General features: G+C 41.3%; 2 protein-coding genes across 4 annotated transcripts in view; one reads left to right on the top strand and one right to left on the bottom strand.

The window, feature by feature from the left end:
• Positions 1–4,892, top strand: part of JARID2 (jumonji and AT-rich interaction domain containing 2) — a 214,896-nt gene extending 210,004 nt beyond the window's left edge. For all 3 annotated transcript variants that reach the window (XM_027887944.1, XM_027887945.1, XM_027887946.1), the window contains exons 16-18: positions 733–916; positions 2,461–2,568; positions 3,386–4,892. In XM_027887944.1, coding sequence (XP_027743745.1) covers positions 733–916; positions 2,461–2,568; positions 3,386–3,562 — 469 coding nt within the window. In that variant the 3' untranslated portion in view covers positions 3,563–4,892. The remainder of the gene's footprint in view (positions 1–732; positions 917–2,460; positions 2,569–3,385) is intronic.
• Positions 4,893–5,955: 1,063 nt separating this feature from the next.
• DTNBP1 (dystrobrevin binding protein 1) overlaps positions 5,956–13,804 on the bottom strand; it is a 54,244-nt gene continuing 46,395 nt past the window's right edge. The window contains exons 3-5 of the mRNA XM_027887943.1: positions 12,076–12,231; positions 10,050–10,193; positions 5,956–6,920 (exon numbers count right to left, since the gene is read on the bottom strand). Coding sequence (XP_027743744.1) covers positions 6,673–6,920; positions 10,050–10,193; positions 12,076–12,231 — 548 coding nt within the window. The 3' untranslated portion in view covers positions 5,956–6,672. The remainder of the gene's footprint in view (positions 6,921–10,049; positions 10,194–12,075; positions 12,232–13,804) is intronic.

Here is a 13,804-nt window from a genome sequence, read left to right as displayed (position 1 = left end):
GCTTTTTTATTCTCCCCTTCCATCTGCTCAGCTCGCTCCACACTTGCTGTCTTCCAGTCAGCTCCAACCCAACCTGCTCTCCTACTGCTTTAGAGTTCAGCATAGGAGATACTGTCCGCCTTACAGACACTGTGGGTGAAGGGCGGCTGGAGGGCTTGGTTGTTATTCTTGATTGACATCTCCTTCTTTTTCCCCTGGGTGTACAGCAAGATCTTCGTCTTTTGGCACAATCACTTGCCCTGCTCCCCCTTTCCCGCCTGAAGCACCTCATGGCAGCAGGTCCTTGGTTCATCTCTGCCTCCTGATGAACGTGGCTGTTACTCCTGACAGCAACGGCTCCTCTTCCTTCAAGGTGGCTTTTGGCAACTTCAGGAATGACAGTCATGTTAGCCACAGCTCCCGACTCTCCACATGGCCCTGAGCAACCATCAACCTCCGGGAAGTACTCGGCAGTCCCCAGTTCTCTGTGGAGCAGTTTGAGAACCATTGGCTTGATACGGTGGTCGCTGTTAAAATCCGGAGATGATGATAGCTCTTGCAGTCAGGCAGCGCTTCCGTGGTGCTGGCTGTGTCTCGCCTTGCTTAGGGAATGGCACCAACCTCTGACAGCACTCAGGGCTTTGCTGTGCGGAGCTGAGGTTTCAGTGATGATGGTGGTAAAAGGGTGATCGTATGTGGCTTTGCTGGTGGCATGAGGTGATGCCAGTGTCTAACTGCACACCCCGTTCACAGGGACACGGAGCTGAGGCAGCGACGGCAGCTGTACGAGGCGGGTCTCCACTCTTCAGCGCGCTACGGCAGCCACGACAGCAGCAGCACGGGGATGGATGGAAAGAAAAAGCCTCGAAAGTGGTTGCAGTTAGAAACGTCAGAGAGGAGATGCCAGATTTGTCAGCACCTGTGCTATCTTTCCATGGTGGGTAAAATCCTCTGCTGACGCTGGGGTCCTGTCCCCCTTTTCTAAAATTCTGTTGAACTATAAGCATTTGAGAGGCAGCACATGACCACAGAGTCATCATCTCATGCACTCCTTGCGAGACACAGAGATGTTGATTTAGTTGTGCCAGAACATTTATCACCTTGGCCAGTGGTGACAGAAGACAACAGTTAGTGTCAGCTAACTTCCCTCACCTGTCAGGAAGGGATAAACCAGTCACTCAGCCACTCTTGGGCACCTGTGAGCATGTTTGCATTGCACTAGGAGGGGGTAACAGAGATACCTGCAGGTTGCCAGTAGTATTAAGTCATGGCAGAACAGATCTCAGGATGAGCTGGCAGCTCAGATACATGCCCCGAGTCTCAGGCATGCAGCTACAGCCCGTGCTGCAACGGTTTCCCTGGAAGCCAAATTGCAGGGTAGATGTATCCCATCTGTCAAGCTGTTTGCCAAACTGTCTGTTCAAAACCAGCAGTCACGCCCATAAACTTTCTCTGGTTTTAGAAGTAATTGCCCACTGGCATTTGAAGGTGTGCTAACCACTATGGTGACATTTGGATGTTTTTAGCTGTATGCAAAACACCTACAAATACAGCCACTTCATTAAAAACACCAAAAGCCCCTCCCACCACCTTATGTACCATTTAATTCCAAGAACAGATATTTAAATAAACATAATACAGTGCATTTGTGTCCATATTATATTTAGGCCCTTCCCCTTCCCCCAACCCCCATCTTTTGGCAGTTTTTTGGTTATAGATGTTAGGCTTTCAATGGAAATGAAATGTAACTATAAATGATCAGATGTAGCCATTTCCCTCCCTAGGGTAGAATATGCTGTCTTTTTACATGTCTTTAGACCACTGTTTAAGCAGCGCTAGTTTGATGTAACTTTAAAATGTGTTTATTAAAAAAACACACAACAAAAAACAAAGCACCAACCAGAACCTCTTAATTCTGGTCCATTTGCTCTGGAGTAAGTGTAATCATGGGAGGGATTTTCCCTTGTCACTCTTAACAGTAGTTGGAGACAAAAAAAAATCAAGTTGGTTGTTAAATTCCAAGCCGAGTGTGCAGGCTTGGCAGGCAGCCAGCCAAGCAAATATGACCTCTGCTGAACAAAGTAGCTGAGGAATCCTGTGGTTAAGCTGATTTTATCCTTATTCAAGACAGCATTTTAAGTAATGGGTAACTGCTCCTTTCAGGAGATCTTCAGACTACATAGAAGATGCCAATAAATGCATATACCATTTGGATTTAGCCTTCATTACTACTGGTGTTTTGGTTTGGTTTTTTTTCAAAATTATATGTATTTGCCAACATTAGCACTTTAAAAGGGATATGTTCTTCTTACTACACATTCTGAATCATTTCACAATGTGTGATGTTTATGCCTCCTTCCACTAACTTGCAGTAAAATCCAGCTTTAGTGATTCAGACAATAGCTCGATATTGTGTGCGTAACATGGCTACAATTTGGAGCTTACTGTGCTTCTTACCCCCTCCTCTGCTCTTTCATACAGGTTGTACAGGAGAATGAAAATGTTGTCTTCTGCTTGGAGTGTGCCCTGCGGCACGTGGAGAAACAGAAGTCTTGTCGGGGGCTGAAAATGATGTACCGTTACGATGAGGTCTGTACTGGCACAGCTGTGTGAGCTGGGGGGCTTTGATACCCAAAACTTAGGGCTGGGCTTAACTCTGCCTTTGTCCTACTGAGACATCAGGAAGCTGGTCTTGGGTTTGTTGTTATTTTGGTGTTTTTTTGTTGTTGTTGTTGTTTGGGGGTTTTTTGTATGTGTGTGCAAAGAAGGCACTTTATTATGATCTAAGTAAAACAAATAGAGGGAAACACGATGACCAAGATGAAACCTGAAGCATAAACTGCATGAATAGGTGTTCCAGAAGAGAGAAGCCATTTAATGCTTTGGTATGCTGTCAGACCTGAGGCTTTGCTTTCACTGGTAACTTCTGTACTTCAGGATACCTTCTCTCTGTTGGTAACTGAAAGTTCAGCTGTCTTGTTCCAGTCCAGCCTGAACATTTTTTAAGGCAGAGTTGCAGAGCACATGTAGATGAGAGGTCTGGTAACAGCTCCAAGCACATGTGATGATGGATAATCACAGAACTCAAGTTGATGATTTAGGGCTGTGCCTGGGCTCTGGGCTAATGCTACATGTCTCCACCTGTCCAGCTGGCCCCATTTCTCCCTTGGGTGTGAGGGGGCAGAGGCAGAGTAGAGACTGGGGCAGCAATTTACCATTAGCCTGAAAGGTAAGTAGCGAAGCAGTGGGAGAAATTACAAAATCAGCTTTTGGGGAGCAGCACTCGGTTCAAGCAGCCTTTTGAGATGGGCTCCTCAGCAGCTTTTGAGCACTGTCTCTCTGTTCTTTTTAAGTGACTGAAGAGCAGTTGCTGATTTGTGTTTTGTTTTTCCTACTTCCTGAACAGGAACAAATAATCAGTCTTGTCAATCAAATCTGTGGAAAAGTATCTGGTAAAAATGGCAGCATTGAGAACTGTATCAGCAAGCCTACACCAAAAAGAGGACCTCGTAAGAGAGCGACAGTTGACGTGCCATCATCTAGGCTTTCATCCTCCAGTTCATCCAAAAGTGCTTCAAGTTAATCCTGAAGATGCCAACACTCTCATTTTGTCAATTTATATATATTTTTTGTAATTATTATACCATAGTTTGGAGTACTTGCTGTAGAATACAAGCTGTCTTTGCACTAGCTCTAAAGAAGATTTTCTTCTGGTTTTAGAGAACTAATTTTGTTTTAGCATTAAACTGTTGAAAAAAAATTTTTTTTTTGTACTTAGAATAGATAGATACAGCAGTCTGATTTTTTTAAACTGCCGTATGTTCACTGTTTTGAAACTGGCAAGGGGCTGATAAAATATTAATTTGTATTGTCCCTATGGCTGAAAAAAATAAAAAGCCTTTTGGTAACTGTGAAAAAAGGCTTTTAACCCATTTTTGGATAGGTTAAAGTTTGATGTGTTTTATAATTTGTTCTCCAGTCATGTGAGCAGATTTTTCTAGAGAGAAAAGGGATAGGAGACAAAAACTTGAAAGAAATTGCTTTACTTTGGCTGTCTTTTATTCTGTCACGGCAAGATGAGTTTTGTAATTTTTTAAATTGGTGAATACACACTTTCTTTGGGAGGTTATGGCAGCTGAAGATGGACTTCGTTTCCTAACTGTAGGCAAAAGGAGGAGATTTGGAGTATGTTCTCTTTTACCAGCACATCACTATGCATCTGTTTTGAGGGGGAAAAATAAAAAATTTAAAAAAAGAAAAAAAAAAAAAAAAGAGGAAAAAAGACTGCCTGCCTTGAGGAGTCATGTGAGGGAAAACTGTGCCTGATTTCATTAGGAAATCCATTCTGTTATTTTTTGGTGCTGTTGGCTACTTTATCAAAAACCCTTCAATAGCATCCTTTAAAAATAGAAAAAAAAAAAGGAAAAAAAAGAAAAAAAAAGTGATTGAAGCCATAAGTGCTTCTTTTGTCATAGACGTGCAATCTTTCTAACATTCCATTTCCATTCCACTGCTGTTTTTCACACCTTTACACAGTCAAGCATTAATTTTTGTTTTGAATTTGTTTCATTGTATGATCACATTTAGAGCCACTAGCAGGTCTGCATATTTCTTTTGAATGTGAAAATGCATTTGCTTTCATCTTGTCTATTTTTTCTCTTCATGTTGTAACAAAAAAAAAAAAAAATCACACCTTTTGTACATATGCCTGTAAATTTTTTTAAATACTTGAGCCTTTTCTTGGGGTGGGGGGAGGGATGGCAAAGAGACAAGATGAAGAAAAGCCTTACGTTTCACTTTCTTCATCGGTTGGATTGGATGCTTACAGGGTTTTTCTTGTAACATTTATAAGTGCTGCTTACATCACTGAACAACAACAAAAAATAATAATGGAGTAGCTGTTGCCCTTTTCTGGTTGTGTGTACAGTATGTGTGGAATAAAAAAGGGAAAATGTTTTCACAAACTGTTTTGTTTCGTAATTGAATTCAACAATACCGTAGCTACCCATATTGCACTGAGCTTGCCAGTGGTGACTGTCAGGAAAGTCCTATAATACAATTTGTTGGTTGTTGTTGCAGAAGACTGAACTGTTTTGGAATATTTAACAATAACATAAACAGAGTCAAGTGTTTTCAAATGTGGTTGTCTGGTTTTTATGGCCTTGCTGTGTACTTTTCCCTCTTGACAGTAAACTTCTGACTATGGCTTACAGTTTGACATTTAATTTATTAGCGCTGCTCTGCTCTCTTTCCTTGTAAGGAAAGACTTCATGTTGTTTATTGCCAGTTTTTTGTTTACTTTCCAGGTTTGTACTACAAGGTTTAATAAAAAAAACCAAAACTTTTTTGGACATTTTGTCTGTCTTCTGGAAAGCAAGAGAGTAAAGGAGGCTCCTTCAAGAAAAGTTTCTTTCAGCAGATGCTTTGTTGAATAGTAAATCTCTTACTGTGGGTAGTGAGCTTCCAGCCTTCCTTTCCCAGGCAGGGGTTAGGAAACACTTTGTCAGCTAACAGTGAATCCTTAAGGAAGCTGGCCACTTCCCAGCTGGCGAGCAGCAGGAGATGCCTCGTTCCCTCGGTCTGTCAGGGCAGGTCTTTGGAAGGGATCTACATCACAGCTCGTCCTTGTACTTACGCTGTTTCTGATTACATTCCTTCCCTCCGTGCATGAAGAGCAGGAGCCAGGAGCCTTCTCAAAGGAGAGCAGATCCCTGCAAATAGAGCATGAGACTTGACAAGCAACAGGTGTTAGACATGTTCAGACCTCAAGTGTAGAGACAAAAATGACTGCAGAAAAAAACGGCAATAAGATGATGCCTATAGGTCCTAAAGTTCATAAAATATATGCACTTAATTTATAATTAATTCAGGTTTATTTTCCTTGCACTGCTGGCCTGCATCAGTGTAGTCAAACAGATGTTACCATGGGAAAACACATTACACTGGTGCTTCTAATAACCTTTTTTGTTTCCTGAATTAGGCTCCTCTGTATACTGTCATGGATAAAATACTTGGGTAGTCAAGTAAAAGACATGGTTGGGATAGAAATACTTTATTTTATCTCGAAAGAGGAGTTTACACAATGCTAAGATACCTGCTCCACAAGGAGTGTAACATTTCAGTATGCATCTCTCCTCCTTTTCAGGTTCTTATTTTTTCCTTAACACCTACAATAACTAAGTTGGTCCTGAATAAGAAGTGTGAGAACAGTAAACACTGCTGCATTCGTAGACAAAGGCAGGAGGCAGACAGTAGGTAGTAAAGAGTAGAAAATAACTTTTCATTTTGGTTTGGATCCTAAATCTTCAGTTGCAGCAGCTGAAAACATGCAAGGAACAATTTGGGTTCAGTGTTACACATCAACTCTTTAAGTATTTCCAATCAGCCATTTAAAGGTTAGTGGTCAAAGTAACGTCTATCTTTCCCCTTTAATTCTCTTATACATAGTATATACAACAGTTTTACTGCTCCCCTGAGCCCCAAGACTACTGTTAAAGTGTGTGTGCTTTAGGCGTATTTTTTTTTTCTTTAAAAACCAACCTCCATATGACTGGCAATTTTGTAAAAAGGCAGTTTTTACTAAGTAAAAAGATCTGGCTGTTATGCTCAGTTAGCAAATTGTTACACAGGCAAGCTCTTCATTCACTTGTTCATTCATTCAGAAGTCATTCTTAAAGGATATGGTTTTAAGATTCAAATAGTTTGAGAGTCACTTTCATCACTAGCATCTGAAGCACACTTTCTTTCAGTTACAGCAGCAAGGGCAGTGTCCACTTGAACTTCCTCTTCGTCAGACTGAACAACTGGAGACTCTCCTTCACTTGCATCTTGGCTGGCAGAATCAGTGCAGGTTGAGGACAGCGAAGACAGTTTTTGTCGTAACTCAGACTGGCTCGGGACCTGAAGACTTATCTCATTCACGTAGGTGTTGGTGTCAGGCCCTTGTAGTTGGAAAAAGAACAACAACAAAAATCAAGCTTTGGCTCGGCAAGGGAATCGGTCAGTCAGTACATGAACATTAGCTCAGCACCGGTTAGTGAGTCACATTCAGGCTGTTTTCCTCCGTTTGCAAAGCACCATTAGAAATCCCTCCCAGAACACAAAGCTGCTTTTGGCTTTTCTGAAGTTGATCTCTCATAACAAGCCCCAGGCTGGTTTTAATCTGTTTCTGATGGTGCGTATGTCTCTCGCTCATTCTGGAATCTCTAATGCTTGAGATAAATAAGGTAAGATGGCAGCAGCATTAAGTCCTGACTGTTAAGAGACATAGCTGATGCCCTGTTTGCCTGTTAGCAAAGACCACTTAATCCTCCTAACTGACTTTAATAACGTCCACTCGGACGTCAGCATGTCCTGAGAATCGTCACCAAGAGGAAAATCCTCCCAACAAACTGTCCAACTGAACGACACAAACCCTGGGGAAATAAAGAAAAAACCAAAAAACCCTAGAAGACAGGCACTGATAGCCATCTCCAGTTTTGACTAAAAATGAAGATGCAAAAGCAAAACAAATTCTTGCCCTCGTCATAAAAGCATTCCTCTGGTACAGCTCTACCATAGCTCAAGTCCACAGGAATGGGATTTTAAGACTATGCTTCCTCCATATCCTGTGCAAGAAAGTCTTCTAAGCAAGTTCAATTTAACAGTGTTTGCTTGCAGTTTGAGAGTTCAGGTTTCAAAATTAGATCCTCTTCCCTGGACAGTAACTGTCTATGTGCACTGCCAAATAAAGCCTTTTTTTCCTTCTCTATTACACAAGTGTTTCTCCATAATCAGCGCACCCACCTTCAACACTGAGTAACTCTAGTAAGAAAATACTCCTCTTAAAAATCTGTGAGATTTTGTTTTAAAAATGTTTCAGAAGGGTCAGATGGATGGATGAGCTGATCGCTACACCTTAGCTCTGCTCAGGCTGTTGGCAGAGCAGAGTAGTTCAAACTACACTGCCCTGTGACTGGTCCCCATAGTCTTACCAAGTACCTGAGTTAAATTTTAACAAGGAAAATGTCACAACAGCATCTGGAGGTAAGAAAAGCTTCTTGTACTAAATACTGTTGCTCTGGCACATTTCTTTCCCTAACTAGCTGCAATCTTAAATTCTGGTCCTAAACTTGGACAGCAACTTTATGTGACATTGTAGTAGCTCCTCTGGGACCCAGGAACTCTGTGGGGAAACGTGCCCTGGGCAGGACTCCAGTTCCAACACAAGTTGATAAACAACGGGTACATTCACAATTTTGACAGCTGACCAACTGGCCTGGGCAGAGAACATCCTGGCTGTGTCACTCCAGGATATCTGGTAGGTCTCCACTGAGTTGCTTCTTGAGGTAGTGCATGAATTTATATTGACTGGAAGTGATATTAGGAATCATGAGGCATCCCAAGAAATTTTAGAGACACCTGCCTTTATGTTGTGTACACCAGCATGCATTAGATTAATTTACACAACACACAGAGGGGAGTTTTCAGAAGGGACAGAGCGAAGTAAATTTTTCAGTTCAACTGCTTGTCCTGACCACCCACTATCTCCACTGACAGCAAAATGAAGAGTTACCTTTAAGTCATCTCATTTTTCTGAGAATTAAGACTATTGCATATTTAGTTTGATACTAGGGGACCAGGTTCCAAGCACAAAAAGCCCTTATTCAGAGGGAAATGAACCACAACAGCAAGGTTCACAGGACTGTTACACTGCAGTAGGAATAGCTGTCAAGGAGTAAATCTTGCTGCAAGTCCAGCCAAGCTCTGCAGAAAGGCTGCAGTGCTGGAACATCACAGCGTGGGTACATTCTATTAGTGTATGTGCATATATATACACTATCTATACACGCTGTAACACATCACAGCACAAAATAAATCACAGAGTTTTTTTCAAAGGCTGATAATTTTTACATCTATTTGTGAGAAAAAAACCAAACCAAAACCAAGACCAAACAAAACCAATCCCACCTAGTAGTTTCTGCACTTCCTTAGATCATCCAGTTAGACTGTTTGCTGTTAAGACACGAAGCCTCTTCATCCAACATCTGCCAGACCCAGCAAGAGGAAAACAGTCCTAGATTCTGTAATTACTGGCATGCTCAAATGATGATCAACTTTAATAATGCATGAATTTGATGCCTATCCAGAACCAGCCATCTGAATTCAGTTTTTGCAATGAAACACAAAACCCTTTAGTAGTCAAGTGTGCCTTAACTACTTATTCTAAGCTTTTCACATTCACAGCAGGTGTTAATCACCTGTATATAGGAAGTACCATAAGTACTTCTATAAAAATATTTCAATCTGCATTTTCAGAAGAAATCAAAAGTACCTCCAAAGGAACTTCACCATCTTCCCCAACAAAAATCATTTTGGCTCTTCTGAGAAAAGGCATTTTAGTACAGAAGTTTTTAACTGAGAAAACATAACTTCCCTGGTAGTTAAAAGATCCACTACCCAGACACTAATTCCCTACCTTTATGCAGATCCCTCATCATGCTGCAACTTGTCAGAACACAAATATGGTTTTGTTCATCAGAACACATAAACAAAATTTTGGATTAACTTAATCCAATTTAACTAACATTATTAGCAGGAGGAGGGCTACATGAAAGAGCTGCACTATCATACTCACTATTCAGAAGTTTCTAATACACTGTTATGTTTTATATGTGTGTGTGTGTGTATGAACTGCTGGGTTGAGCCATTTCTCTGAGTATCTCTCACTGAAGGTCTTACACTATACAACTGGTGCAAATTTACCAAGCCACATTCTGGACTTTCTGTTGATGTTTGTTAAAAAGTCCTCTGTTAATCCCATTCTGAGAAAAATGCACCTTAAAACAGTGTGTAACACATCACCCATCCATACTGTGATGAATACAACAGGAAGCTGCAGTAACTGGATGAAAAAAAGAGACAGCCCAGAAATACCACGTAGTTTCACGTCAAGCTCCCTTGTACAGGAACTAAATGTTTTGAAAAGCACTAATGAAGAATATTCCATCTACATCAACCATTACAAATGAGAGCAATTCTGGTGATTTATCACTGTGTCTCAAAGCACGCTGTCATTACTAGTACCATACCCAGCATGGGAGAAAGCATATTGTTGTCTTCGCCTCCTGAGTTTAAGAAGACATCAAGTGCTTCTTGGTCAGACATGTCCATTAGGTCCATCTGTTCCAGCATGTCCACATTCACTTCCATGGAAGACATACTCCCAATCGGTTCTGCAGTAAAAACAGTGCAATGAGCGAACTGACAATCATTATCACATACCAAGGCTTCAATAGCTGCTATTATTGTGTGCATTAGCAACAGTGAAACAAGGAAAGGAAGGAACGCACCCAGAGGAGCTGCTCAGCAGCAATTTCAGCCCAAATCCAAGCGCACTCTGTGCAATCTTTGTTGTGAAAATAACATCCATTACTGTTTTTGTAAAAACCACACATTTTTTAGAAACAACATTTATAGCAAAAGCATTGTCAGAAATGTGGTAGGATGGGGCTCAGGGGCAAAGATTGAAACTTTCCATTTTGGAACTCTAAAATTCTCTCAATTAAAAGTCTTTTTAGAGAAAACCAAACACATTTAAGCACACAATGTCAATATACAAGGGGTATGGAAATTCAAAAATAAGGATTCATGTTAACAGAGAGCAGCCATTCTCCCTCTCAGCTAATACAAGAAATGACAGTGGTATGCAAAACCTAGGCTCATGCCCAATATCTTCTCCCAGCATGGGGATTAGACATTATTAATTACTCAAGCAAACCACTTATTACTGTCAATATAATACTGACAACTTGCAAGGGAATTAAATACTTGGATAAGCATCTTCTTCCTTGAGCAACAAAACATGCAAACACAAAACAACTAAGTTCAGGGGTACCCAGATTTAAGCCCAGTTGCTACATGTGTAACATCAAATATTAAAATGAGCAGTTTATTGGTTTATGTAAATATAAAATTACACTCTTAAAAGTATTCATAGGTGAACTGAGATGAAATCCTTCTATTTGATTGGGTTTTTTTCCAAATATACTATAGCTCCGTAGTTTTGCATGTACTGCAAGACCAAATCTTTCATTAAAACACTTTCTTTGATACACGTGTTCCACATTATACTAAAAAGTTCCAAATGTCAGGTAGCTTAACACTCAAAGCCAGCTGTGTGTCCAGTACTACTAGCCCATGAGAATGTCCACTTTTACTCTAATGGACTATATATTACAGAAAGCAGGAGACCCAAACTCAGTTCCCCACTGGACCACAGATTTAGACTTACATATCCCACCTCTCCCTAGCTACCCATCTAAAAGCATCTTGCAGATGAGTATTTTTAGCACCCAAGCAGAGAAATGGAAATCTTGGATTGCATTCCCTGCTCTGACATTACAAATGATAGCAGAACTGGCCTTGGAACAGGGACAGAATCTCTACATTTTTTCCTGCTGCATGAATGCATAATTTCCCACTTGCTTCCTTACTGGTCCAACAATCCCTGCATTTTGGCCCAACAGATGGAAAACCTCCCACATAGAAGTGTCTGTAGTCTGTGGCATTCCTGTGCTTTAACTAGTCCAGAGATGCCAGACTTGCGTCATCTCGTAATAAGGAGAGACCTTTATCTGACCTTCCCTGTACTAATCACACACCCTGCATGTTACACACGCAGTGGAAACAGCTACCACCTGGGAACTGTTTTGCAATGCAATGCTGAGCTTTCCTCCGCACTTTTCAATTTTTTTCTGACGCACCTCCTTGCCAGGTGACAATCCCAGGCTTTGGAACTCCAGTGGACAGAAGAAGCTGCCTCCATCCCTATCTTTATAGACATAGATGCACTCTTCAGCTGCAGAGGAAAGTGCTGTTCCAGATGCACTTCAGTGCTCTGCATTTCCTCAGACAAGGAACAGAGTCTGGCTAATCTAAGGTATCTAGTTCCCCTGGGACACAAAGTTTGTTTGATTGGCTTATCTGAAGTTCCAGTTCCTCTGAGGAAGAACTTGGATGCTGCAGTGTGTTAAAACCGCTGCTGCCTCTGACCCCTCAACAACGTTCTCCAAGCTGTGAGTTTGTGCATTACATGGAATGTATTTTAAGACTTGCCTCGCCTCTCTGCTATCTGCAGGTATCCCGTAGAAAGGTATTGCTCCATGTCCTGCTGGAAGGCTTCTTCAAAGAACTTCTGGCGTTCCTTTAGCTTCATCTGCTGGGTGTGCTCCATGTCCAAAACCTTCTGTGCATGTTCAGCATCTAGTTCAGCTGAGCATAAAACAAACAAATAAGTAAAATATTGCATGTACAGCCCCCTGACTCTCAGAATTTAAAAGCTACGGAACCAGTTCAATACTGACAGATTGTTACTACAGACTGTTAACACAGGCTGTTATGAAAGAAGGCTTCTGGGCTTTGCAACTACATTTTAGAACAGGATAAGAATGCTATATTAGGCAGCATAACCTTCACATTAAAGTGATGTCATAACTATTTATTATCTTGAGGCAAGATGCAAATATCCTGAGCTGTATAAACAGGAATACCTGAAAGCCCCTGTCCACCACCAACAGGCATTTCGGAATTCTGCCAAAAATACCTCAGATAATGATGCTTCTGCAATCATATCTTCCTAATACGCACACAGAAGTAATACCTTTAATTTGAACATTGCAGCACATTTCCACCACAATGCAAGTGGAAAGATACATATATAGCTATGTGGACATAGACATAAATAAACATACATAAGTGTGTGTGTGTGTGTGTGTGTGTGTGTGTGTGTGTGTGCACATGTGTCTGAGATTCTGGGTTTGTTGGCCTTCAGACAGAATGGAAAAATCCTTTGAAGGATATCCTGCCTGAAGCAGAGGTATGTATCTACAGAAACCATGAAAGCAGCCTGAGCTGACAGGAGGTAGGTAATCAGTACTGTTTTTAAAGACACCACCACGCAGGCATTAATAAATATACAGCAGCAGAGAAGACAATGATGACACCAACACCATAAACGCAAAGCCAACTGCCATGAACTACCAATCTGACACCAAACAGAAAGGCCCAGCTCATATAGCCTGTACAGACACACAGTGACAACTGAATTTGCTTGGACGTAGCTGTGCTGGGTCTCTGGCAGTTCCTCTTTCCTCCTGCAGCAAAGGAAGTATCAGGCAGAATATCAGTAGAACTCCTTCCCCTGTCTTGCTCTACAGGAGTCACTGACTGGCCAGAGGACATACAAAGAAAAGAATCGTGCTGTTTAGTGAAGGATAACATCTTCAAAAATAAAAAGATGTGGCTGCTATTGAAATACCAACAGTAGCCAGACCACTAGTAGGCTATGCTTCAGAAAAATTGCTTATTAGGAGAAATATGTAAACTGTAACCCTTCCTCCCAGAGTTCTCTGCTCACTTTCCTGAACTGGTCTCGTGAGCACTCTGCTTACAATGAAACAAGAATTTGCTACTGCTGAGCTGCTGATGGAAGGGATGGAGGTGGCAAGAAGAGCTGCTGATCTGTTCTACCCATTAGAAGAAGCTCCAACAAATACCACTGGGTGAAAAATGTCCAAGCTTTCACACACCAGACAGACACAGCTAGAATATGGCATCCATACAGATAAATGCTGGAAGAGCACAAGGTTTTCTAGGACAAACATTGTGTCAGTCTTCCAGGAAAAATGTTATGTTAGTAATATTTTACAACACAGACACTCATTAAACACATTTACCATTATAGAGATTATTACCCAAACGCAGAGCATGTTTTATTAAATCAGGCCAAAGCATCAGAGAGCAGTAATTCACTCCGTTGCCTGCATCAAGGTCACAGATCATACAC

The sequence above is a fragment of the Empidonax traillii genome, unplaced genomic scaffold (assembly GCF_003031625.1).
Source record: "Empidonax traillii isolate 1590-97213 ecotype Southwest subspecies unplaced genomic scaffold, ASM303162v1 scaffold225:size1387458, whole genome shotgun sequence".
In the NCBI taxonomy this organism is placed as follows: Eukaryota; Metazoa; Chordata; class Aves; order Passeriformes; family Tyrannidae; genus Empidonax; species Empidonax traillii.
The sequence above is the reverse complement of the archived record's forward strand: the minus strand, read 5'-3'. Positions and strand labels throughout refer to the sequence as shown.